General features: G+C 39.7%; 2 protein-coding genes across 6 annotated transcripts in view; both read right to left on the reverse strand.

The window, feature by feature from the left end:
• Positions 1 to 380: 380 nt before the first annotated feature.
• Positions 381 to 10,464, reverse strand: Cdc6 (cell division cycle 6). Its single transcript, XM_076870969.2, has 12 exons — positions 10,395 to 10,464; positions 9,399 to 9,615; positions 8,304 to 8,585; positions 7,976 to 8,175; positions 7,177 to 7,352; positions 6,736 to 6,842; positions 5,902 to 6,041; positions 4,857 to 4,957; positions 3,637 to 3,701; positions 1,344 to 1,546; positions 865 to 1,005; positions 381 to 582 (listed from the first exon to the last, which is right to left on the reverse strand). Exons 2-12 carry the CDS (start codon positions 9,574 to 9,576, stop codon positions 493 to 495), a joined length of 1,683 nt encoding a protein of 560 aa, XP_076727084.2. The 5' UTR covers positions 9,577 to 9,615; positions 10,395 to 10,464; the 3' UTR covers positions 381 to 492.
• Positions 10,465 to 13,314: 2,850 nt separating this feature from the next.
• The window catches only part of Wipf2 (WAS/WASL interacting protein family member 2), a 50,169-nt gene continuing 36,508 nt past the window's right edge, over positions 13,315 to 26,975 (reverse strand). For 4 of the 5 annotated variants that reach the window (XM_076870260.2, XM_076870261.2, XM_077110547.1 and 1 more), the window contains 3 exons: positions 21,928 to 22,134; positions 18,625 to 18,726; positions 13,315 to 18,223 (listed from right to left, as the gene is read on the reverse strand). In XM_076870260.2, coding sequence (XP_076726375.1) covers positions 18,183 to 18,223; positions 18,625 to 18,726; positions 21,928 to 22,134 — 350 coding nt within the window. In that variant the 3' untranslated portion in view covers positions 13,315 to 18,182. The remainder of the gene's footprint in view (positions 18,224 to 18,624; positions 18,727 to 21,927; positions 22,135 to 26,975) is intronic. The other variant, XR_013092676.2, reaches the window with a different exon arrangement.

The following is a 26,975-nucleotide window of genomic DNA, read 5'->3' on the forward strand; positions in this document are numbered from 1 at the left end:
GATGACCGTCTTTAAAGTGTCACAATGTGGTAATTCAGCACCATGAACATAGTAGTTCTCCATAAAGAAATGAAATGTCCTTCAAATCTCCATGTAGACTTTTTTTTTCCCCCTCATTCTTTTTCATTCTTCTTACCCTAACCTCCGAGTTCTTAAGAAAATATACCAATGTTTGAGGAAACTTAGAGGTAAAGATTTACACATTCCACAACATAATTCTGTATACTTGCAAACATGCTGGTTAGAGACAAACAAGTGGGAGAGGCAGTTAATTTAATTTAAAAAGGGTTTACTTATTCATTTATGTATAAAAATAAGACCCATAGATATTATTCTGTGCTAATATTCATGAATCTATAGATTAAAATTCCTTGCTGTTGAGTAAAAAAAGTCATATTTGGTTTTGGAGCGAATGTATAAAGTACTAAAATGAAGACTCCATAGCTCTCTAAATGCCAGCTGAATACTTTTGGGGGGATGTGAGAGAAGAATTTAAGACAATCCAGTAGCTAAGATATTTCCAATTAAAGCTCTGTCTTTCAGAGCATGCTCTATTTCCTTCTCATCAATCTTCAAAGACACCTGAAAAGAGAAAAGGATTTTGCATGGTGAAGAACTCATGAAAGCAAAGTTGCTACCACACTAACTTCTACCATATTAAACTTCTCTCCCTAGAGGCAAGCAAGTTAAATACTGCTTTTTACAATGGCCTAGGAGGTGGGGGTGGGGGTAATCTCATTCATATCACACTCCTATTCTCAAACACCTTAAAACTTAACTTTAAAAAAAAAAATTGCTTATCTAATTATTGCCATTTAAATAGTACAATTAAAAGCACTGTCACAAAGAAGCAGTTGGTCGTACCTTTGTAAATCGGGTTTCCTTATTTTTCTTTAATCCTAAAATTCCCCTGGATTCTAAGAGCCCTGAAAGTGACAAACACTCTGACTGGTCCACAGCTGCCACCTGCTGTTTACGACAGACGTTACTGTAGGCTTCATATAACTGGGAGGAAAAAGAGGGAGAATTGTTACTTAAAAGTCACCATCCTTGAATAAGCATTCAGTAGATATTCCCAAAACCCTATACTGTAATGTAGGAAGAGGACTTTAAAATAACTTCGTAGAGAGATGAAGAAATATCAGGGAGGACAGGGTAGTGATTAATGGTTAAAGTTAAGCACATCTCAAGGGAAATTGAGTCAGTTGCCTTTTATACAGTACCAATATTATTCTTACTGTTAAAACACCAGTTGGAACATGATAAGCCTTTGGAAAATACCTGTGCTGCAAAGCAGATCCTCATCTCTACCTCAGCTTCTTCTGCTGAGATTCCCAACTTACCTTCCCCAGAGTGACTTCTTTGATTTTCAACTGCCTGGTCAAAAGCAGCAAAGAGCAGACCAAGATCTTCTGTTGGAGAGGGAAGGAATCCTGTGCTCCTTCTCGACCCAAAGTCATTCTGTTACCATCAACTTCTGAAATAACTTGGGATATGTGAGTAAGACCAACACGCTTGGGAATCAGAGACTCAGAGGATGATTTACCTACAAAGTAAATAATAATTTTTTAGCTAAAGGAAACCCATGTCAGTCACATGATGGCAAAGCAAAGTTTCCAACTCTAACTAGAAGCCAAAGGATAAAAGACAATGATATCTTCAGAAAGATGCCAAATAAATGTGGGAAGACTTGGGAAGTAGGGTTATTTAAGTGATATTTGGTCCTACAGAATGTAATTCAATGTTGGAGAGACAAAATCTACCTCATAATAAAGTAAGGACCAGACAGAGAGCTATGGTTTTCTGCCTTGGAAATTCTTAATGCCTCAGAGGTAAAGAATAGAACCTCAAAGAAAAAATGATAACTATGCCCAGCTATTAAGAACGTAAAAAAGAAAATAGTTGGAAAAATTACCTAATATTTTGAATCAAATGAGTAGATAAGTGTGGACAATAAAGTCAATCCCATATCAGTCATCCAGATGACCTCCGAAATGACCTTTGAGGTTTGGTTCACTTGCCCAAGCTGATATGCAGGAGAGTAACACTTGAGAAAATGTCATTGGATATCCTAGCAGATAGCACCCTCTCAAAAGTCAGAGGTTGGGAAACTGCCAACAAGCTGCACAGGACTATGGGCTTATTGTTTGGAGATGCATGACTTGTAAGACAGAGGAGGGATTTGCTCTGTAACAACCTTTGCCTGAAGTTACTTCCTGAGACCATTTGCAATTGCCCCACACAATTCTTCTATTTCATTACCACAAACGGGATGCTGCAGAGGACTAATGGAGAAACCAGAGCTCACAGATCAAGTAACAGAATCTTAAAATTGAAAGGAATTCAGAGGTCTATTCTTACCCTTTACCCAATGGCTGAGTCTGCTCTAAAACAATCCCAACATGTGGTCACCTATCCAGCTTTTGATTGAATATCTTCATTGCTGCAGAACCCACTATATTTCAAAGAAGTTGTTTCTATATATTAAAGTTCCCTCTTTTACTTAGTTGAACTCAATGTTCCTATAGCTTTCTGGAACCATAAAGTTAACCCCACCCATATCAAGTCAAAAGAGGGGGCTGGGGTTGTAGCTCAGTGGTAGAGCACTTGCCTAGCATGTGTGAGGCACTGGGTTCAATCTTCTCAGCACTATATATAAATAAATAAAACAAAGGTCCTTTAACAACTAAAAAAAAAAAAAAAAAAGGTCAAGATAGGAATTAGGCTAGTCTAGACCTTACAACTTCGTTTAACAATGTTTGTGCCAGTGGTGCTCACTGACAAGCCGAAATGTTACTGGTACAGCAAAAAGGTGGCGGAGGGAGGAGGTGAAGAGAATCAGGAAACCAGTATCTAAGTTTAAATACACATTGGCATATATTGCCTATCCTCAGTCTAAACACAAGTTTGTCTACTTCTGAAATATTTTAAGTTATTTTCTTTTCTAAGTTATTTATTTTAACAAGTTGATGAAAGAGAAAGATTTTATGCCAGAACTATAGTGATAGAAACAACTTTAATAACTCCAAACCAGTGCAGGAATGAAGGAAGAAACAGCCAAGTCAAACTGTCCTGTTTTTAAAGATTAACATTGGATATTAAACACCAATAAGATATGTATTTCATGGCCATTTTACATCTGCCACATCTAAAAGAACAAAGCTGAGGGGAAAGAAAGTTAATTTTGCCATTTGTGATAGCCTTCTGTTTACTGTAGCAATATGATCTTTGTACCTCTACCCTCCTAGACTTGTTTAAAGGCTTAAGATATCCCAAGATGAACTCACAATTTTTTACCTCTCTTATTTATCAGACTTTGTTTTCACCTTCTTGCACTCAACTTAAGCACCCACAAAGAAGCTTATTGTTGACAGCTTTCATTCCTCGATCCTGGAAAGAAAATTGACTCTATCCTAGCCATTTATATAACACCCTGGGGAGTTCATTTCCAGTAATTCATAGACTATGGTATTGGCAGGCAAGATTAAAGTAAAATAAATGAAACTGACTAAACACACACATACAGGAATGGGTGAGTGTATATTTAACTACATTCATTTTATCTTTATACCTCTTTCCTCAGCAAAGTTAAGCTTCCAATTATAAAATAAGACAAAAAGGAGATAAACTACTTACACTCAGACAGTGGTTTGAGGATAGTCTGGCTTTTGACATCCGACTCTACAATTTCAATAGCTCTCCTATAAAAAAATTTTTTCTAAAATTAATTTCATCAGAGCCAAACTAAATACCACACCAACCACCAAGCTCAAAAGCAGGCACATTAACTAAAAACATGTTTTAAAAATTTAAAGCCCCCAAACAAAACTAGGTTATGTCTCAGCTAAAGGGGATTTAATTGCCTTGAAATAATTCATGGACCAGGGATTTGAGAAATTTCAACACACTACATGGTTCCTCTTTTAGATGCCAAGTAGGTCATCATACATTGAGCCAATAACATTTTGGAGGAGGAAAAATGTCATGGGTAGAAGAGAAGATATTAGTGTGGGTGACTAAGAAAACTAGCACCATGCATACACAGCAGACCTAAAAGGGGAGTCATGAGTTATATATACATAGGATATGTAAAGGCTAAATCATGCCAGCCTACATGAATGTTGTTCATAGCTATAGTCTTCACTCAAGTAGTTTGCTGACTAGGGAAACTTTTAAATTCAGGATCATGCAATCTAGCAATAGGAAGAGCTTACTCTCCCACTGCTCTCTCCAAAGTGCTTTGCCCACAGGAAGCCATAAGCCAGACCTGGATCTTCTGCAAGGCAGTAGGGGGAGGTTGGACCAGAGGGCCAGCACAGCAAGTATCATTTTAATGGACCCAGTGTCCCTACTGGGAGGGAAGAAATTTCATCAGTCAGCACAGAGGCTTTCCCCAGCAGGAGAGGGAGGGGGATGGGAAAGGAGAAAGGTCTGGAATACTGTGGGGGACTACCAACTGGAGGGAAGAAGGGGTGCCTACAAAAGGAAAGAAGGGGAAGAAAGTCTAAAGGCAAAGATGGTTCAGGTCCATAAATAAACCTGCTTGAAACCAGCTAATGGAAAAGTAAACTGGAGTCTTTTTTAATACAAATGTAATTAACCAATCTATAATCACCACAGGGAGTGCCAGCAACATCTCATTTGTTTCTCCCTCTGTAGGTAATGGACTGATAATGTTTCAGACATTAACACGGTGGAAATCCAGAGCTCCCCACTGAGAAACAAGTCCTCTTTTCTGAGTGTAGAAAGTAGCAGAATGGAGCCTCTTAAGCCACATTCACTTGAGTTACAAGAGACAATTAACAGCCATTTCTAGATTTCTTTAAATAAAAGCAGCCTACAGTGCCATAACTCACCTGCAAACATCTAGTGCTTTGCGAACATCTCCTGAAACAGCGGAGACTTTGCGGGCACAGAACTGAATTGCAGCATTGTCTAGAACCTGATCTCCAGACACCTTTAGACAAGACATAGAAGACAATTTGAATCTCTCTGCAGTTTAGGTTCTAGATGTAAATATTTTCACAATTAAGACTAAACCTGACTGGCTACCCATTAGGAGATGTCTTTTCTATTTGTAAATAAATGAAGATATTTCAGTCTTCACATATTTAAGAATTTTTATAAGAATGTGGCAAAGGTTCATGAGTGAGGAAAACCAAAAAGCAATTGAATCAGAACATAAATTGGCAAAAAAAAAAAAAAAAAAAAAAAAAAAAAAAAAACCCACAAAACTATTTAGTCACTTTCAGAAGAAAATTTATCATAGGCCCTATTTATAAAGGTCATTAAAGAAGCATTTGAGTGGCTGGACATGGTAGCATGCACTCCTGTAATCCCAGCTACTCAGGAGGCTGAGGCAGGAGGATTGAGATTTCAAAGCCAGCCTCAGGGCTAAGGTTGTGGCTCAGTGGTCGGGTGCTTGACTAGCAGGTGTGAGGCCCTGGGTTCAATTCTCAGCACCACATATAATTAAAAATCTGTTGACAACTTAAAAAAAAAAAAAAAAGTGTATTAAGAGATTTTAAAAAAGCTAGCCTCAGCAACTTAGCAAGACCCTTAGTAACTCAGAGAGACCCTGTTTCTAAATAAATAATAAAAAGGGCTGGGGATGTGGCTGAGTGGTTAAGTGCCCCTGGGTTCAACAGGAACTAGGGAGTTCCAGGAAAAAAAAAAAAAAAAGCATGAGTGAATTATTTCACTTCTTTTATTTCAACACTGAAGATCCAATAAATGGAGCTATAAATGGAAATTCACACAAAAATGTTCCCACTATGGGTCCATAGGTATGCCCCATACCATTAGTAAAGCAATCAAAGCAAAATAATTTAGAACTACAGTTAGGTTTCCTCAACAAAGGTCATCTGAGGAATAAAATTTGGCATAAGGGTTGGCACTCACTTGATTAAGTCGATCCTGTAAGATTGCGGCTATCTGGTTTCTGGTATAAGGTGGGAAGTTCAATAGCTGTGGCTTACATTTTTCTCTAGCCTCCAGCCTTGGCAGAATTCTGTCTGTGAGATCCAGGGTATTAGCAATACCTGAGGAGGAGATAAGAAGCATCATCAGTCAAATCATCTGAAAAGAAAAACGAAACCTCTGAAAGAAAAAACTTCCACTTATAATCTAGTATTCAATTGTTTCTTCCCACCTGCCTTCCTCCCCATTCCAAAGGTAAAATATACCTATTAGATAGGATATATATATGCACACACTCTACCTTGAGCTACACCTCCAGCCCCTAGGTCATTTTTAAAGGGTATTGCCATGTTATCCAATTGTCTCTGAACTTTTGATCCTCCTGCCTCAGCCTCCTGAGTACCTGAGACTACATATGCCATCATAGCACCAGCTCCTAAGTCATTTTTATTCAGACTTAAAAGTAATTTACCTTAGATTAAAATTACTAGCAAAAGCTGGACAGATTTATTTATTTATTTTGCAATATAGGCATTGAACCCAGGGCCTCACACCTGCTAGGCAAGTACTCTACCACTAAGCTACATGCCTAGTCCAAAGTGAATGAAGCTAAGATAGGAAGACAACAAGTTTGAGGCCAGTCTAAGCAATTTAGCCAGGCCATAAGCAACAGATTCTGCCTCAAAATAAAAAATTATAAGGGCTGGGGATATAGCTTAGTAGTAAAGCATCCTTGAGTCAATCTCCAGTATTGGAAACAAACAAAAACCCAAAAGTTTCAGAACCACCATGTAACATTAACAACTAAGAACTAACCAATAAGCACTAATCGAGAATTGCTCAGCCATGGCCATTCAAACAGTGTGTATAATACATCCTGCCCTTTGGTGTCCAGTTGATCCATCTCGTCCAACACCAACACACTATATAGAAAGAAAAACAATTAGCATCCATAGTTACTTTCTTAAACCTTCAATCTGTTTGATTTGGACTAATTTTATATCACATTTGTAAAGTTGAGACAAGTTTGAAGACTATAATTTATGTAAATCTCTAGTCACTCTTAGAACGAAACCCCCAACACCCCAGTGTTTTCAAGCAATTAGTTTTAAAAACATTTTTTCCAATTTAAAAAATTAGAAAGGGTACTTTTATGTAACTACCTCTTCTTATAGAGCAAACATCGTGAATATTCTTTTGGTAAGCAATAGACCTTGCAGATTTTCACTGAGCAATATGTAGCAGAGAAATACTTACATCATGGGGCCCTTCTCTGTAGTCATATGTTTTTCCAGTTTCTTCATCATGTCCTTCCCAGCTAGCCTGGATACTTCTTCTTGACAAATCTCCTGAGCAATAGCTGGGAATACAGCCTGGGCTTTCCTCAAGGACATGCAATTCAGCATGATAGTTTTAAAGCCTTTTACTTCCTTCTAGAAAAAAACCAAACAAACAAAAATAAAAAACTTGGCAGTTATTTTGGCTTCAGATAAAGATTTGATGAAATTTGAACTATCTTTGAGAGATAATAGTATATAAGAGAGGAAGTTCTACTTTCATGTGGAAAGATTTAGACAATGAAACAAAAAGGTCTTATTATTTTCAATCTCCTAAATGTTTGTCTTCCTGAACCCTTAATAACCAAGTATCGGGCTGGGGTTGTGGCTCAGTGGTAGAGCGCTTGTCTAGCATGTATGAGGCACTGGGTTTGATCCTCAGCACCACATAAAAATAAATAAAATAAAGGTCCATTGACAACTAAAAAAAAATTTTTTTAATATATATATATTTTTAGTTGTAGTTGGACACAATACCTTTATCTTATTTATTTTTATGTGGTGCTGAGGATTGAAAGGGCCCCACGTGTGCTAAGTGAGCACTCTACTGCTGAGCCACAACCCTAGCACCCTAAAAAACATAAATAAATAAATAAAGGTATTGTATCCATCTACAACCACCACCACCACCACCACCACCACCACCACCAACAACAACAACAACAAAAAACCCAAGTATCATTTTAGCAAGAGCATCAACATTCAGATTCTCAATGTACCTTGAGGTCTTGCAGAATTCGGCTTAAACAGGCAGTTTTTCCAGTTCCAGGAGCACCAGAAAGGTACAGACTTCCAGCTTTTTCCCCACAGATGTGTTCCCTCAGGAAATTCCTGATAACATCCATTTCCTTTTCTCTGGCAGGCAGCCGATCTGGAACAGCTGTATTCAGGACAACCTTTGCTTGTCGGTAGCAAGTACCTGCATCAGACATAAAAAGGACAACTAGACAGAACGGAAGGTGACTGAAAAAAACTCACTGAGCTTCATCTGAAGTCATCAGCTTTGTTTATAACAGCTGCACTAACAGCTGCCATGTAAGAACGCACCTTCTTGCTTGAATAATCTCAAACGTGCAGAGTCTTTCTCCATTGCACATTTCTGTTCAGAATTTGTTATGATCTCCTGATCTTTTTGAACTGAAGGAAGTATTTTATTTTGATGAATTCTGGCTTGTTCTCTTTTGCTAGGAGACTTAACTATCAGCTGATTGTCAAATACCAATCTCCGACCCTTAGGTGTATGTGAACGAGGGGGGCTATTCTCTTTCTTGCCTTGCTTTGGTGGAGAACAGGGAGATAAATGGGGAGTGTTGCATAGGTTGTCATCACCTGAAACAAAAAAAATCAAAACATGGTCACTCACAGCAGTAGATAGTGAAAAGAGAGGAGAAACCACAAAATAAACATCCTTCTCACCTAGAAGCTAATACTGGCCACTAGATGGCATCGCTGAATCGTATTATTTCATAGAAATCAAATGAGTTGTAATGCAGTAAAAATTCTAAAACTGTTCTAAAAAACAGGATTTCTCAACCTTGGCTTCATTGACATATTGGACCAAAGACTCATTTGTTGTGGAGAGAACGTCATGTGTATTATGGGATGCTTCACAGCACCCCTGGCTTTTACTTATTATGCCAATTGCACCAAGCTCTGATAACCTAATCACACCCCATTAAAAACAAATGCTCTGGGGCTTAGGGTGCACTTGCCAAGTATGTGAGAGGTCCTGGGTGCCAATCAGTGTTCTAAAATAAGAAAAGGTCTGAAAATACTAAGAACGAGACCCATTTGTTTCTCTTGATTTCACAATATGAAGGCAAATTTCATAATACCATATAACTGCAACATAATGGAAAATAATGACAGAACTAAGTTCAGTATTAGGTAACTGAAGACCAGATCTATTAAGTAGTTCAGAAAGTGATCTCAATAAGTGGCTTAACTTGGAAGTTCAGTAAGCACTTAGTAACCATTTTGCTTGCACCAAATCTTTATTTTATGCTGAAAATAAATAAAATTTATAGAGCAGACTCAACTGAACTTAGGAAAGTCTTTTGAAGGACAGGCATCTTATCACTGAGAAAAGAAAGGTTGAGAGATACTGGTCAAAAAGCTGTACTCATACAAAGGAAAGCTTACCTAGACGTTTTCTAGGGCTGAGAGGCAGACTCTTTACACCAGGAGAAGAGGGTATAGCCTGGACATTTGTTGGTTGTAGTTTAGTGTCACTAGAGTTTTTGGTTTTGTTCAAAGCCCGAGATAGCTTCTTTTTGGGAAAATTGATTGTAGCCTGTGCCTGGGATCTGGTTTGAGGCATGATGGCAACACAGCAGGATTCATAAAAGAACAGAGCAGCCTGTAAATGTGTTAAAGAGAATAGAAAATAACTAACATGGAATTTATTTATACCTATGATCAACATTCATTTCATAAGTAAATCATGTTATAATATTTTAGCATTCTGCTTCACACTCAAATCTATGCAATAACAGCTAACAGTGTTGCCTACCTAGTATGTGTAAAAGGTTGTTATAAGCATTTTCTCATGTTAACTCATTTAAGTTTTACAACTACCTAAGAGGTAGGTACAATTATTATCCCCATCTAACAAATGAGACAACTGATATGCACAGAGGCCCCAAATCACAGGAAAACAGGGATTAACTAATCCCAAGCATTCTGGCACCAGCCCACTTTCTTATTCGCTAGAGCGACCCAATAAGTTTATTTTCATTTACAGTACTTCTAATCTCCTTACTCCAGGCATGCGGGGCATCTTCATCTGAGCCCATAACCGCCACCCTGACAGTCCTGTGCCCTGACAGCACAGCTCGGTCTTCACTCCGCTCTTGGACTCTGTAGTCCTAACTCCACACAGTCCTCAATTCTGGAACATTTCCTTTCTACAGTTTTCAGTTCCTTACATCACGCAGCACTGCCAGAACCTTTCCACCATTCCGAGGGCCCACATCCCTCTTCCTAAGGACGCCGACCTCAGACTTGCTGCGATCTCAGATCTCCTCAACTTTACCTGGGGCCTCGTGGGAGCCCGCAGCCCTCTCCCAACCCGCTGGCTCCCAGACCCCAGGCACCACAGGGAAATCCTCTCCTTTCCACCCCTCAGGGATGCGTCACCTCAGTGCAGGTTCCTTCTCACGTCTCACACGGCCTCAGGGACTCTCTACCACAAGCTCCACACAAACTACACACCAGCGGTAGAAAAGTCAGCTCGCGCCAAATCCACGCAGTCGCAGCATTCCCGCTTCGCGCTAAAGCCCAGCCACGCTTCCCATTGGCTGACACCGCCGCGCCACGAGCCTTGGCCACCACCCCTTCCTTCGTGTCCAATCCAGCTGGAAAGCCTACAGCCAATAAGACGGCCCCAGATCTCAGAGCCAACGCGAGACCACACCCATTACCGGAGAGGGCATGTGCATCCGGGGCTTCCGCGGAAAGGCGCGCGGTGGCGGCGGATGCGGTTCTAGTTAACCCGCCAAGTCGCAAAGCCCGGCGGGGAATGTAGTCTTTGTCCCATAAGACTCTATTTCCGCGTTCTTCTTTGGACTACAGGTATTAATATGTCGTTGTCCTTCTCGCTGCCAGACGTATCCATTTTCATTATCCCAATGTGTTAGATTTTCAGGGTAACACTACATAATACCTACCATTTTGGGGGCGGTTCTGTATGCCAGGAATGATGCTAGCATTTTAGTCACCTCTAATTCAGTTCTGCAAGGCATGAAGTAAAGGAGTGCACAGGATTAGAGACCACACCATCTTAGTGGCAATGAAGAGCCTTGGACTCTGATGTCCTGGCACCTAAACTGGTTATTTTTTGGTAAAGTTTTATACGTGGCTTCAACACAGTATCTTTTGTGCTTCACAAGTGAGAAGTAGTTATCCCAGCGCTTTACTTCTGTTCAGGATAAGAATATTATACCCTGTGCACCTTCTTATCATTAATCCACACATGTGGGGAATGGAATTATGTCCTCTTAATATTAAAATCTTCTGTGGCCAAACCCTGGGTTTCAGGGCGAGGAAAGACAGTTACAGAGGAGGCAAGTTGAGCATTTAATGAACAATATAAACTAGAGCAGTAATTTGAAGGTCAGCTTACAAAGCTAATAAATAACTCATCTAAGCCTCAGGTTCCTTTAAAGGCCAGAACCCAATTCTAAGTGATGATAAACATTTATCTTTTACCCTGCAATATCAAATAGAGCCTTTTCATAAAGCTGAGAAATAGGAACACAACAATATGATTGTTAGTTAATTGTTAACTTAGTTCATATAGATGAGTCAATACAGAAAGCTTAAGTATATGCTAGGAACTGAACTTGGTATTTTACCAACTATCAGTTTATTAATCTTCACAAGCATCCACAGTGTTGGTATTTCCATTCTATAAATGGGGAAACCAAGATATAGAGGGGATTGCATAAGCCTGTCCAATGTCACACAACTACCAAGTGGAAGAGCCAGAATTTGTACTGACAGGAAATCAAATTCTTGACCACTTAGTCATAGGAGTAAGGTTAAACAGATGCAGGTTCTAAATAGGAAGAGATGGTGAAGGAGCTTTTTAGCAGCTAAAAACTACAAAACACAGGCTTCCATGAATGGAAAAAGAGTAACTAGAATGCTTTCTGATCAGATGGTATTTCTGACCTAACAGAATAACAGAACCCGGATGCACCTTCACTATTCATATTTTTAAAACATGGGCATCTAAAACTTGCCATTAATAATTGCCAGCCTTGAGAGATTTGGGTAAACAACTACATTCACAGTGGGAGAGAGCAGAACTTAAGTACGTAAAGTGCATATTGGAGCTGATGAAACCACCAGAAAATAACAGCACTGGCCAAAGAAAAGTGACTTGACCCCGGTGGAAGCAGACAAAAGTGTCACAGAATGTCAGGACTGAAAAGTTTCTAAAAGATTATCTATTTGAACTTCCCTCTTTTCACTCTAATGAACCTCCACTAACATTATGCACACAACCGTCAGTGTCAATTGCTTCTCTCTCTTCTTGCTGTTCCCACTGTCTGGAATGCAACTCACCATCCTTCTGTGCTAAATCCCATGAAAACTTTTAATACACTTTAGAAGTTTCTCAGCTGCCTTTAAGTCTTTTACTAGACTGTAGGATCCTTGGAGGCAAAGACCATGCTTTATTCATCATCACTGTGGTTGTCTGGTACAGTGAAGTACACAATAAATGTTTGCCAAATGAAGAAATGAAAAGGACATTCTTGCCAAGTAGATATCCACTCTTTGTGTGAAAAAAATTTTTTTTTGTGTGTGTGTGTGTGGTTGAACAGCATATTTGTAGTCCTCTAAATATCACACCCCAGCTGGGCACAGTGGCATACATCTGTAATCCCAGGAACTATGGAGGTTGAGACAGGAGGATCCCAAGTTCAAGGTCAGTCTCAGCAACTTTGTGAGACCCTAAGCAACTCAGCAAGACCCTATTTCAAAATTTTAAAAAACAAATAAATAAAAATAAAAAGGGCTGGAGAAGTAGCTCAGTGGTAAAATGCTCCTGGGTTCAATCCTCAGTACCAGTAAATCAATCTCACATCCCTAAATCTAGGAGTGAAAAAGAAATTCAATATGTATAAAAGCAATCCAGACTGGGCTTCAGTGATGTCAAAGGTGATGCCCTTCTCCAAGTTATCTTCTGGGACTCTTCAGAGTCCTGAGGTTAATATTTCAGTTCTCTTACCTCTGTCTGCAAAGTAGGAATCAGAGATGGGCAACTTCCTTCCAGTGAGCTAGTTCATGGCTAGACTGGGTCAGGAAATACTGAAGAGGCACATTCAAGGCAAGCAGCTTTGCCTTGGTAGTAATTAGAGTGAACAAACTGGTGTGCTTATCACTTCACTCATACACAGTATCATGGAGGAGGAAACAAAGTGCACTGGAAGGACCTGTCTAGCATCTGCATACAAGCAATACCACCCAGTGAGGCAAAGAAAGCTTATATGGTTAAGAAGTTGAGAGTCACTTAGGCAAGCTCCATTTGCAGTCAGGAAGAACAATTAAATCAATAAATAGGTAGTTTATTAATCATATTAATAACAATGATGGGTCAAATAATCAGGAATTCAGCCAATCTGGTAGGTATGGATGAAAATGAAATGAGTATTTTTTTTTCCCTCCTTCCCCTCACCCTCCTCATAGGTTTTTATACCTAAATTATGTGAGAGTGATTCATACACACACCCATTATGATTCAGTATAGGAAATGATTTCAAGACCTTTGCTAGTAATGAAAGTTCAAGTTAAGCTCATTAAACCTTAGAGGTTATTGTATCAGCTGACCACAGTAAGCAAAAATGTCTGGTTGAATTTTTTTACACCTAAAATCAAAGTTAAAAAAAAAAAAAAAAAAAACCAAACCCACACCCAGCTAAGATTTCAGCTTAAAAAGCAGTGAGGAAAACAACCAACACCCACATAAGAATGTACACATGAACCTAAATGCTCTGCCCCCATCTTTTCTTTCACTGTCAAAAATTTGAGAATCAGACATACAACACAAGTAGAAACAATCATAAGGGATACAAGGAAAGGACCTAAGGTCAGGGGGCCTCCTGGGTTCCCTGAAATCCTGGGCAAAGAGTGGTTCAGTAGCAAATATATATACATATACATATATATACATATATGTATATGTGTGTGTATATATATATAAATGACTGTCAGGTTCTCCTAGTCAGCACAACTAACTAGAACTGCAATTTCAAAACATGTGGAAGAGGAGAAAAAACTCTCAGGAAACCACAGATGCTGCTTCTGCTTAAGTCAGTACATCTACTTTCTCAAGTGACATGGAATCAAACCATCACACTTACCCAGAATATGAGGCATTAGGTTTTTTTCCACCTCTCTATGCCCCATTTGTGATGGTATTCCAGACAAGAGTACACAGTTTTCAGTTTTTTTCTTTTAAGCAAGGTTTAATTAAACTGCACAGCATTCAGAAGAAAGAAATGTACCAAAGAATTGAACCTGAGACCAGATTATACATTTTAGGGGGTAAGGGGAAAAAAAAGAATCAGTGCTATTTGGGAGAGGGAGCACTATAATCAGAATATATCTCCAAAATAAATCATATAATAAATTATTTTTTAAAGAAGTGGATCCACATGTAGATGGGATGGTCACATACACACACGCATGCACACATACATCATTCTAGTCTTTTATTCAGTGTTAACTGTGACTTCCATGTTGGTCACTGTGGAAAACGACAAAGGTTAGACATGAGAAAAGAAGGCTAGGCACTCTCTGCCATCAGTGGAATGAGATTTAAGATAATTAGAGAAGGAACCCACCAAGTTGTCACAACAAGAGTAGAAAGTAGGAAACAGCAGTTATCAAGGAAGATTTTTAATTACTTCAGAGGGAAAGGAAGAAAGCACAGAAATCTAACACAAGTAAAGGCACAATGAACGTGGAGTTGAATGGAACCAAACCCTTCCTTCAGTCAGTTATCCCTTTTTCATTTTTTGCATGTGATTTTGAAGTGGTTATAGTTTTGTTTAATTTTGTTTTTAAGATATAAGTCTCGAAGGCAGAGCTATAATGCTCACCTCCCTTTCCCTCCCATTCCCTAAATTAGAGTGGCTTAACAGAAAGCCACCATAACTACATAACTAGGGACTAATATTCAACAGGGAAAGAAAGACTACAACTGGAATGTGAAGAATCTGATTTTGCAGTTGATTGTAGGTTGGGTTTCCAGGACAGCTCAGTGTAGTGCCATCAAAGGGCCTCTGATCCCCTATACTCCACCCCCAGAGCTTCACAGAAAGGAAGGACCCTGGAGTAACACTTCTCCCCCACTCCCATAAGCACTCAGCCTACAGATTATTTCAAGTGATCAGGAGAATTAAAACACACCCCAACCCTGAGTTGCTCTGTAGCAAGTCTATTTACATTTTTTTCTCACCTCTTCCTGGAGGTAAATCTGGGTTTCAAGCTGAGAAGCCAAAGGGGTGAGGGGAGTCCCCCAGTGCAATGGCCAGTCTCCTTGCCTTTGCCAGTTAAGAGGGCTGGGACAAATTCCTGGAGACAGCAGCCTCATGTCTATCCGCTGGTATAGTCCTAGGCTCTTACTCTGCTGGCGTAGGCTGTGAAAATGGTGGGGCTATGCAGCTGGATCAAATCCCATTGATGAAGAAAACCATACCTGGAATATCAACATGCCTTGGTCCAGGTTTGGTGACCAGAGAGGGGGAAGACAGGCATCTAGCTCATTTAAAAACCTGGAGGTCACTGCCCTGCTTCCTAGAAAGGGCAGTAAGAAACAACTATTATGTTTTTCCCACTAAGGAAAAACATCATAAAACCAAGCCCACACAATCACTGTTAACACAGCTTCTCAGATGCTTAGTTGGGCAATGTCTCTTCCCTCCAGGAACGGAGAAGGGAGTTAATGGGGACTGGGCTATAGCCTCAACATGAGACCACCTGATCTTTGACATCCCCATGAGTAGATAAAAAGAACAGTTTTAAAGGTGAGAAGTTTTAGTGCTCTTGCAGCTAGCCCACCTTAAACCTATATTACAAGCTCTGTACAACATACAAAATAGACCAATAATTATGAGGATCACATTCCCATCTTCAATAGCAAATATACATGATAATAAATCTGTTATTAACAGTGGGAAGAAATAATGTATAAGGCAAAGATATTTAAATAGGTGCTGTGTCATTAACATGTTCCAAAGGAGAAAAGCCATTTGATTAGATCTAGACCCAGGCCTTTTTGTTTTTCATGAGGCCAAGACAGTTAAAGTACAATCAATATCCATGTGACACAATCCAAATGCTGAGGAATATGAGTGGTAGCAGGTCATGGGGAAGAAGATATCAGCCCCAATGAAAAGCTGAGGTTTGGTTTTATTTGTGATTCTTATTTTGATGCTCTATGTATGTTTGAATAAAGGAAAAAGAAAAACACACTTTGATAAACACTGTACAAAAGGCATCAACTCCCATTTTAAAAATAAATGGGAAGACTTCACAGTCAAAGTTCAGTAACTTGTCAGCATCTACCCTGGAACTCTGCTGCAGTAACAACTCTTGTACTCTCCTCTCTCAGCTCTAGTCACTTCAGGATGCTGGGGAAATGTCTGGGAGGTAACTGCTAACAGATTTAAAAAGAAGCATGATAAATAATAATTGAAAAAGTCTGGTGACAGACCTAATCATGAGAGTCTATATCCAGAGTTAATGTGGTCTAAGGGATGGCAAAGGACAGAGAGACTCCAAACAGATAACCCAAGTTGAGCCCTCCTTCACCTACCATTGAGAAGATTTGGGTTTCACCTGACATCATGCTCAGATCCTTAGTTTATGATCTAATGGATTAGAAAGGTCCCTGCAGCATTTCAAGCCTGTGATGTTTCAGAAGAGGTTTTTAAATAGTTTCCCCCCTTCATTTCAAAAACAGCCTGGTCTCCCTGCTCTCATGCCAAATTTTGAGTAGCCTCTATATATGGCAACAGCTGTAGCAAACCAATCCATCTGGTGTGTGAAGCCCAGGAGCGCCAACCTGTTGTTGGAGAAGGGAAAGTCACTGTCCCATCGTCCAACCTCAGTTGGTCCCTCCATTTTCTCTGTGCTCTTTTAATTAAGACCTGGAAGACAAAGAAACAACATATTGCTGGCTACCAAGGAAGACCTATCAGACTGAAGCACACTTCACACCAAAGTCTTTTGTGCTTCTTGGCATAAAGGAATTTTGAGTATCTCCACAAACTTCTACTCACTTCCTCACCCCTTTAACTCTGCTGCATTAGCCCCTGAAATCTTGGGAAGGTGAGGCTGGTAAAGAATGGAATGGAAAGAGCTTTCTCAGTCAGATGGGCTGTGAACTTCAGCGCGAGCAAGCCATAAAGTCTTTTGCAGAGTGTTTTGCCCTTCCCTTCTTAAGTCATTCTGGAGCATGAAGGACTCAAAGGGCTAGGGTCAGCAAGACAAGACTGAGGCAGACTTGAAGTTGAAGTTAAGGCCCAGACCCTGTCTTCCTATTTCCTACCAGTAGTTTTTGGAATTTGTGAATCAGGAATGAATGATGCCCCTGACAAAAAGGAATTTTTCTTTTGAGGAGATGGGGTAGAACCCTTCAGCCTAGCACCCTGAGGAAAGGGGGCAGGAAGTCCTAGAGGACTCAAATGGCTCCTAGTCCCTTAGTTACAGAAGAACTAAACAGCTCTAAAATGATCCTCGGTTTATTTCGCCCTCTCATTTGATTAAAGTTTTAGTTCAACTAATTAGTATTTAGTGTTTATATCCAACTTACCCCTGGGATTGGATGGTGGGCAGTGAGAACAAAATTGAAATACCCCTAAAAATAAAGAAGACCCATTTCCTTGTCCTTTCTCCAAAGCTGACCTTTAAAACAGATCAATTCTCTGCAAACTCCTTTACTGCTTCACTAAAAATGCCCCCTCCCCTCCCACCAAAGTTCTGGCCGTGCCAGCCTCCTAAATGATGGAATATAATCTACCTGCCAAGCTCCCCCCACAGTGGATAAGGGCAGATAAGGGTACCAATCTCCACCCTGCCCAACAATGAGTTCATTCACCACAACAAGGCACCTTTCCCCAGAGGAGAGCAGGAGACATGGAGGCTTTCTCCTCTTCTGGCCAGCAGGGTTTGTTAGAGTAGGGATGGATACAGAGTTTGAGACCCTACTGCTGACGCAAAGAGTCCAATCACCAAGTCCAGAGATGAGATGCATAGATGGAGGTGAGCTGGAAGGATGCTTGGAGTCTAGGATTGTTTGCACAGGAGAAACATGTTAGGAGCTCTCATGCAGGTTTCAGGGGAATGGAGAGGACCATCTGACAAAAAAAGGAGGTCTATCCTTTTTCCTGAGGAACAGGACCAAGCCAGACTTCACCTGAGAATGGGTGGCAGAGGTGGGGCTCCACGGGCAGCTGAAAAAAATAAAATAAAAAGACTTTTTAAGCTAATTTTTAAAATCTGGGGACTAGATTGTCTTCTTGTTTTGCTTTGTTTCTTTTTTTTTTTTTTTTTTGCTTTCTTTTTTTTTTTTTTTTTTAAGAGAGAGGGAGAGAGAGAGAGAGAGAGAATTTTAATATTTATTTTTTAGTTTTCGACGGACACAACATCTTTGTTTGTACGTGGTGTTGAGGATCGAACCCAGGCCGCACGCATGCCAGGCGAGCGCGCTACCGCTTGAGCCACATCCCCAGCCCCTGCTTTGTTTCTTTTAAAGAAAATGAAGATGAGGAGAAGCAGATTTTTGACTTAAGAAAACAGAAAAATTCTATATTCTATGCAATTATGGAAAAACTTTCTTTACTACTTCTCTTACCTCGGTTTGTTTTGCTGGGATATATTCTCTGAAAATGTTTATATTCTTCTGGAGCAGGAAAATCTTCTACTGGGTGAAAAGAATACTTTGATTCAAAATCATCTGCAAAAAGAACAGAGTATTACCTCATATTGAACTTTCTTGCTCCACAGACCTCTGACTTATGAGCCCCCTTACTAATCTTTAAATGCACTCTGACATATGGAGGGCCTGCCTTGCCCATCTAACCAAGGTTCTTAAAGACAGCAACAGCAGCACCCGAGGTGGCTCCCATGCACAAACTTGATTATTTTAAGGAGCAAGTCATTGAGGTGATTCTTCAAAATTTCCCATCAAAAATCAGGCAAGAGGGCTGGGGATGTGGCTCAAGCAGTAGCATGCTCGCCTGGCATGCATGCAGCCTGGGTTCGATCCTCAGCACATCATACAAACAAAGATGTTGTGTCCGCCGAAAACTAAAAGAAAAATATTAAAAAAAAAATTCTCTCTCTCTCTCTCTTAAAAAAAAAAAAAAAAAAAATCAGGGAGGAACAGGAAACTGCTTCCAACTGTTTGCATGGAAGCAGAAAGAAACAAGAATTCCAAGATTCAATAACATGGTCATTTTATAGATTGTCACCATGGGAAACTATCTGAATTGAATCTACAAATTACAGAATTAACCTCAAATGGTAATATTTTTCTGCAGCTTCTGAGAGATTTGACCACATAGTTCCCTTTCAGCCTAGGTTACCCTCATTTAGTTCTGCAACATACTTGAGAGAGCCACCTCCTTGGTCCCACTACTACTTTCTATGGCCCTCCACAAGAAGGCTCAAATTTCCTATAAGTGCAGTTTAATCACATTACAAAGATTTTTTCATTATGGATGTGTGTTCAAAGCAAACACCTGGTGCATTTAATAGGAACAGACTGAAACATGGGGGATGTGGGCAGGAGGGAAGAAAACAACCACTAAGGAATCCAGAGTGCTAGGGCTACAACAGAGCTTACATAAGCTCTATTCCAGGGGTCCTCCACAGAGGATAAATAATATTCTCTGGACCACATTTTCTATGGCTCCATTCCACAACCAGAATCTTTTAGGTAAGGGGTCCCAATACTTACAAACTTGGTGAAGTTAATCTGGTGATTTCCTGATCTAATCAATCTCCTTGCTATACAAATAATAGAAATGAGGCCTAGAGAAGTGAAGTGACTTCCTCAAAATGACACAGCTAGTCAGTCAGTGATCTCTGCTGATTAGATAAGAGTTGTGTGATGTTTTTTTGTTTGTTTGTTGTTTGTTTCAATACTGGGGATCAAAACAGAACCTTGGCATACTAAGCTTGTTTTACTTAGTTTTGGGGTACTAGGGATTGAACCCAGGACCCTGCATGTGCTAAGGAAGCACCACCACCGAGATATACCCCAAGTCCCACTTGTTTAGTTTTTACACAGCTAAAAGGAGCTCTTCCTAGGATATATAATTCTTGTCTGAATAATCTTAAAGAGGAACAGCCTCTGCCATGAAAACTAACCATAAGTAATGATCCTTGGGGGGACTTGAGAGGAGCTTTAAAGTTAGTATGACACCTGATTATATTTCAACCTATTCCAAAGCAACCATGCCTAGAATTCACAGAAGAAAAGGTATGTCAATGGATGGGGCATGAAAGTCTGAGGGTATGTGCCTAATAGAAGAAAAAGTGGGTCCCAATCTCCACCATGTCAGTTTAGGAACTGACTTCCTTAACAAGACTCCAAAAATGCAAGAAGTAAAATCAAGAATCAATAAACAGGATGGAATAAAACTAAAAAACTGCTTCACAGCAAAGGAAACAACCAATAATGTGAAGACAGACCCTATAGAATGGGAAAAATTCTTTACCACACGCACCTCCATATACTATTAACCTCCAGGATACATAAAGAACTCAAAAAACTCAACACCAAAAAAACCTGCAAATAACCCAATCAATAAATGGGTAAAGAAACTGAACAGACACTTCAAAGAAGAAGAAATACAATCGATCAACAAATATATGAAAAAATGTTCAACATCTCTAGAAATTAGAGAAATGAAAATCAAAACTACACTTCCATCTTTTTTTTAAAATTTTTTTTAGTTGTTGATGGACCTTTTTTTATTTTTATTTTTTAAATTTATTTGTATGTGGTGCTGAGAATCGAACCCAGTGCCTCATGCATGCTAGTCGAGCACTCTGCCACTGAGCCACAACCCCAGCTCCTACATTTCCATCTTATTCCAGTCAGAATGGCAATCATCAAGAATATAAGCAACAAGGGCTGGGATTGTGACTCAGCAGTAGCACATTTGCCTGGCATGTGTGAGGCACTGGGTTCAATTTTCAGCACCACATATAAATTAAATAAAGATCTATCAACAATTAAGAAAAAAACAATTAAAAAAAAGAATACAAGCACAATTAATGCTGGCGAGGATTTAGGAGAAAAGATACACTCATATATTGCTGGTGAGACTGCAAATTGGTATAACCATTATGGAAAGCAATATAGAGGAGATTCCCCAGAAAACTTGGAATGGAACCACCATTTGACCCAGTCATCTCAATCCTAGGTTTATACGCAAAGGATTTAAAATCAACATTCTACAGTGACACAGCTCTATCAGTGTTTACAGCAGATCAATTCACAATAGCTAAACTATGGAACCAACAAAGTGCACTTCAACATATGAATGGATAAAGAAACTGTGGTATATATATACACAATGGAATATTACTCAGCCTTAAAGAAGAATAAAACTATAGCATTTGCCAGTAAATGGATGGAACTGGTAATATTATGCTAAGCAAAATAAGCCAACCCCAAAGTACTAAAGGCCGAATGTTTTCTCTGATATGTGGATGCTAATTCACAATGGAGATGGGAATAGAGGTATTTTGGACTAGACAGAGGGGAGAGAAGGGAGGGGAGGGGGTGAAGGTAGGAATGATAGTAGAATGAATTGGACATTATTACCCTATGTGCATATATGATTACATGACCTCTGTAACTCTACATCATGTACAACTAGATGGATGAGAAGTCATACTCCATTTATGTATGATGTGTCAAAATGCATTCTACTGTCATGTATAACAAGTAGAATAAAAAAAAATTAAAAAAAAAATTTAGACATTAAAAAAAAATGATTGAGAGCAAATGTCAGAAAGGAACTGCTGTAAACAAAGATTATCTTGTGGCCATTCCCATTCCACACTAGCCATCTGGCAGCCAAGACACTGTAGTCAGTGAAGTAACCACAGGAACTCTGAGGCAAAACAACTAACTACTTACCCAAGAAAGATCGAACAGTGGTGATAGAATCTCTATGGCCATTCCTCAGGGGTGGTGGAGGAGGGGGTGGCCCAGCTGGCGTCCTTGAGGGTGGAGGTGGGGGCTTTCCTCTGTTCAGGGGTTCTGACCCATGCATTCGGTATGGGGGTGGGGGTGGAGGAGCATCCCTGGCACCATTTCTAATCATGGGGGGCGGAGGTGGAGGCGCTGCAATTAAAATTCAAAGTAGTTAGGTTTGGGTGTTGAGCTGGCAAGGGGAAGGAGGATTTGAGAGACACGGCAAAAAGTGTCTTAGTGCTTTCCTGAATAACTGGGTGCTATGAGCCTCAGTAGCATGTTAAATATCATATTCACCTTCCCCCTCATGCTTATTTCTTGAATAGCACTGTCACTTTTCCAGGTATCAAAGTTTCAGACCTTTTTTAGTTTCCACAAATGAGTCAAGAATCCTATCTACTCTTGATGTCTTTCCCCTAGCTTTTCCATCCCTTCCTCCACAATTCTAATTCAGATCATCTCACATTTAGCCTGTTCTGCAAAAGCCTTCCAAGTATTCTCCTTGCATCCAATCTCTTACGGCTCAAATTTAACTTCCTAAAATACTTGCTTCAATCTTTTCAAGGCTTTTGCATCTTGAACAAAAGAAAGTTTCAAGCCCTTTGCTTAAATAGTAAACTACATCAGTAAGCCTGATCTCTTCTTTTCCTCCCTTCCTCCCTCTTTCCCTTCTTCCTCTTTTCTTTAGAAAAGAACCCAGCAGAGCTTTACTACTGAGCCACATCCCCAGCCCTTTATTTTTTATTTTGAATCAGGGTCTCAAAAAGTTGCTGAGAGTCTTGCTAAACTGCTGAGGCTGGCCTTAAACTTGCAATCCTCCTGCCTCAGCTTCCCAAGTCTCCAGTATTATAGGAGAGCACCACCATGTCCAGCTCTTCTTTCTTAATTTCTACACTGGGTCAGGTGCCCCTCTTCTGCACTACACAGTGTATCCATACCACTCTACTATACTGCATTATAACTATTCATTATATGGGCTTCTTCCCTAGTATACTATGTATTCCCTAATGTCTGAATAGTTCCTTCTTCTGTGCAAATGTACAGCACATGGGAAGTATTCCATGTCTAATGAATAAACTGAATCCCTGTTTTGTTCTTGTGGCTCTCCCTGCAATACTCTGAAATCCCTCTTTCCTTAATACCAAGTCTTATCTTTTTTTTTTTTTTAATTTGTTTTAGTTGTAGTTGGACACAATACCTTTATTTTATTTATTTTTATGTGGTGCTGAGGATCGAACTCAATGCCTCACACGTGTTAGGCAAGCACTCTACCATTGAGCTATAACCTCAGCCCCCAAATCCTATCTATCTGTCAGGGTTCAATTCAAGTCCTATCTTCTCAAGGCTTTCTTCAAAGCAATCTACTCTATTTGAGCTTCTCCTTTTTTGGTATCTTACAGCATATATTCCAAAACTTTACAGTACAGACTAAATTGAGTGTTTTCCAGAATATATATAGTAGATTCACCTTGGGAAGTTACATATATACAGTGTTTTTCTCATTGCTCAAAAAACTTGGGAACACATCTTTTGGAAGTGCCTCCAAAGCCAGTTTATGAGAGCCATTGATATTATTATGGGAAGTCACATTGCACTTCTGAGGTTGTCACATCACCATCAACAACAAAAACATTTGGCTGGATATAGTGGTGCATATCCTTAATCTTAAGCAACTCAAAAGAGTCGGAGGCAGGAGGCTCCCCAAATTCAAGGCCAGCCTGGGCAACTTAGCAAGACCCTGTCTCAAAATAAAAATAAAAAAGATTGGGGATACACATATTGTAATCAGTCACTACATTTCTAGGGTCAATTCCACAGAAATAAAAGTGTCACTATGAAAGCTTAAAAAAAAAAAAAAGGCAGGGGAGCTAGGTGCAGTGGTGCATGCCTATAATCCCAGTGGCTCGGGAGGCTGAGACAGAAGGATTGTGAGTTCAGAGCCAGCCTCAGCAACTTAGCAAGGCACTAAGCAACTCAATGAGACTCTGTCTCTAAATAAAATACAAAACAGGGCTGGGGATGTGGCTCAGTGGAAATGCCCCTGAGTTCAATCCCAGTACCCATAAAAAGGTGGGGGGGGGGGTAGGAAGAGGGTTTAGGTGGAATGCTCCTAGGTTCAATCCTCATACCAAAAAAAGGAAGAAAAAAAAAAATGTGTACCCATCTCTGACTCTGCTTCTTGGCCATTTACAAAAATCAAATTCATCCTTAAAAGACAAAATTTTGCCAAGAAGCTGATATCAAAAATATGCCTAAGGGCTGGAGTTGAAGCTCAATAGTAGAGCGCTGGCCCATCACATGTGAGACACTGGGTTCAATCCTCAGCTCATAAAAATAAATAAATATGGGCTGGGGTTGTAGCTCAGTGGTAGAGCACTTGCCTACTATGTGTGGGGCACTGGGTTCAATCTTTAGCACCACATAAAAATAAATAAACAAAATAAAGGTATTGTGTCCATCTACAACTAAAAAAATTAATTAATTTTAAAAAAACTTAAAAAGCATGCCTGAGAAAAGGGCAATATCACTGGAATAGGTTCTACAGTGTTTAGGTTGTATTATCATAGGCTTTTCATTAACAAGAGCAGCTACCATTGACTGGGTATCCATCACATTCCAGGCATTTCACTATGTACTAAATCTTATATATATATAAAATTTATTTTTTTTTTAGTTGTAGGTGGACATAATGTCTTTATTTTTTTACTTTATGTGGTGCTGAGGATCGAACCCAGGGCCTCGCTCGCATATGCTAGGCGAGTGCTCTACCGCTGAGCCATAGCCACAGCCCCTGTACTAAATCTTTAAAAACTCAAAACTCTTACAACCACTCCTACAAAGTATTTTCTATTATCCCCATTTCACAAATGAGACAACTAGGACTCAGATTATTTGTCTAAGGTCACAGATCTAATAAAAATAGACTCAGCACACATCTGGTCTTTTTTGGGGTGTGTGTGTGTGTGTGTGAGAGAGAGAGAGAGAGAGAGAGAGAGACCGGGGATTGAACCCTGGGCCTTCTGCCTGCTAGGCAAGCACTCTACCACTGAGCTATATCACCAGTACCTACATCTGCTCTTTGCAATATCCTCACACTGTTCTACCTCAAGCAATAGGGATCTTATCTCCCTAGACTTTTTTATTTTTTTGTACCAGGAATTGAACCCATGGGCGCTTAACCACTGAGCCACATCCCTAGCCCTTTTTTGTATTTATTTAGAGACAGGGAGTCTCACTGAGTTGCTTAGGTCCTCAGTAAGTAGCTGAGGCTGGCTCTGAACTCATGATCCTCCTGCCTAAGCCTCCTGAGCTGCTGGGATTACAGGCATGCACCACCACACCTGGCCCTAACTAAGGTGTTGGAAGTATGTCTTAACACTGTTTTAATTATAAAAGTGGATATTATCATTCCTCCTGAAATACTGTGAGAACTCCTGTAGGATGATCATATAGCTGAACACAGTAATGGGATGATACACATGAACACACACAATCTAGCACAACAGATTCAATAAATGTTAGTTTTTGTTTCTCATAAGATATGCTCAGAATGTGAATTCTCTCATTCTTTTCAAGGTCTGTTTAAGATATGGGCAGGGGTCATTGGATATAATAAAGATTAATCTCCTTAACACCTAGCAGATCTCTAAACCTTGTTTTTATCCCAAATCAAAGCTCTTTTTTATTCCCTAAACCCTAGATTTCCTAGGGCCCTGAAAAACTGTATCTACTTGTAAGGCAGAGAGGGTTAGCTAGGTTCACAAGGATACCAGCTAGACACTAGACAGTGAGGAATGCCAACCTGAGCTGGCCAAAACAGAGTAAGACAAGAGTGATCGGCCTGGCTTATCCAGCTCCTTTCACAAAGGGTCATCCCAACCATGTCCCACTCTCTCCAATAAGCCTCTGAGCTCTTTGTCAGATCCTGTTTTAAGACTATTTCAAATGACAGAGCAAGAGTCCAAAGACCCTAAAAAAACAACAGCTTGCAAAAGAAGCCCTGGGGTAGGAGATAGCCTTTTGGAATCCAAAATAATCCGAGTTTTGAAGAAAACATGATGGATCAATTTTGTCTTTTGATTCCCTTTAAAAGGACCGTATTTTACTCCTCAAAGGAAAATTTAAAAAAATAAACTCTGTGGATCAATAAAAACCAAGTTTTTTTGGTGGCTGAGCACTCTTGAGAAGGTAAAAGATTCCATGCTCTTCAAATATAAATAATTCATATAGAAACAAAAGGACATTATCACATAATAGTGCCACAATATTATCTAAAAGAGGTAAATCCATAAACTACTTAGAAGTAATTTGCATAAAACCAGTAAAATTCATCAGCACCTCACATTTTCACACATACTTTTGTTTAGTTTATTATGTTTTTATTTTTAAATTTTAATTAATTTATTTTTGCAATACTGGAGACTGAATGCAGGGGTGCTGTGACACTTAGCTACACCCCCAGCTCTTTTTTACTTTTTATTTTGAGACAGGGTCTTGTTAGGCTATTGAAGCTAGCCTGGAACTTGTGATCCTCCTGCCTCAGCCTCCCAAGTTACTGGGATTACAGGCAAGCCTGTGCCACCATACCTGAATCACTTACAGGTAAGTAAAGAAACAGAAAATCAGAGTGATCTGCCCAAAGCCATACAACAAATAGAGTCACTACTCAGAAAACCTCAGATAAAAATATCTTTTTTTCCCAATGTACAACTCTTAAGAATTGCTGTTCTCTGGCTAGGGTTGTAGCTCAGTTATAGAGTGCTTGCCGGACATGTGGGAGGCACTGGATTTGATTCTCAGCATCACATATAAAAAAAAGCAAAATAAAGGTCCACTGACAACTAAAAATTAAAAAAAAAAAAAAAGAAAAGAATTGCTGTTTTGGGCTGGGTTTGTAGCTCAGTGACAGAGCACCTGCCTAGTGCATGTGAGGCACTGGGTTTAATCCTCAGCACCGCGTAAAAATAAATGAATAAATAAATGTATTGTGT

The sequence above is a fragment of the Callospermophilus lateralis genome, chromosome 11 (genome assembly GCF_048772815.1).
Source record: "Callospermophilus lateralis isolate mCalLat2 chromosome 11, mCalLat2.hap1, whole genome shotgun sequence".
NCBI classification, from domain to species: domain Eukaryota; kingdom Metazoa; phylum Chordata; class Mammalia; order Rodentia; family Sciuridae; genus Callospermophilus; species Callospermophilus lateralis.

Excerpts from the sequence above, each read along its gene's own strand:
- Cdc6 (XM_076870969.2), bottom strand. The coding sequence starts at position 9,576 with ATGCCTCAAACCAGATCCCAGGCACAGGCTACAATCAATTTTCCCAAA. Across the intron at positions 8,586-9,398 it reads CAGCCCTAGAAAACGTCTAG|GTGATGACAACCTATGCAAC; the intron begins GTAAGCTTTCCT and ends TTTTTGTTTCAG. Across the intron at positions 1,547-3,636 it reads CCTCAAACCACTGTCTGAGT|GTAAATCATCCTCTGAGTCT; the intron begins GTAAGTAGTTTA and ends TTTACTTTGTAG.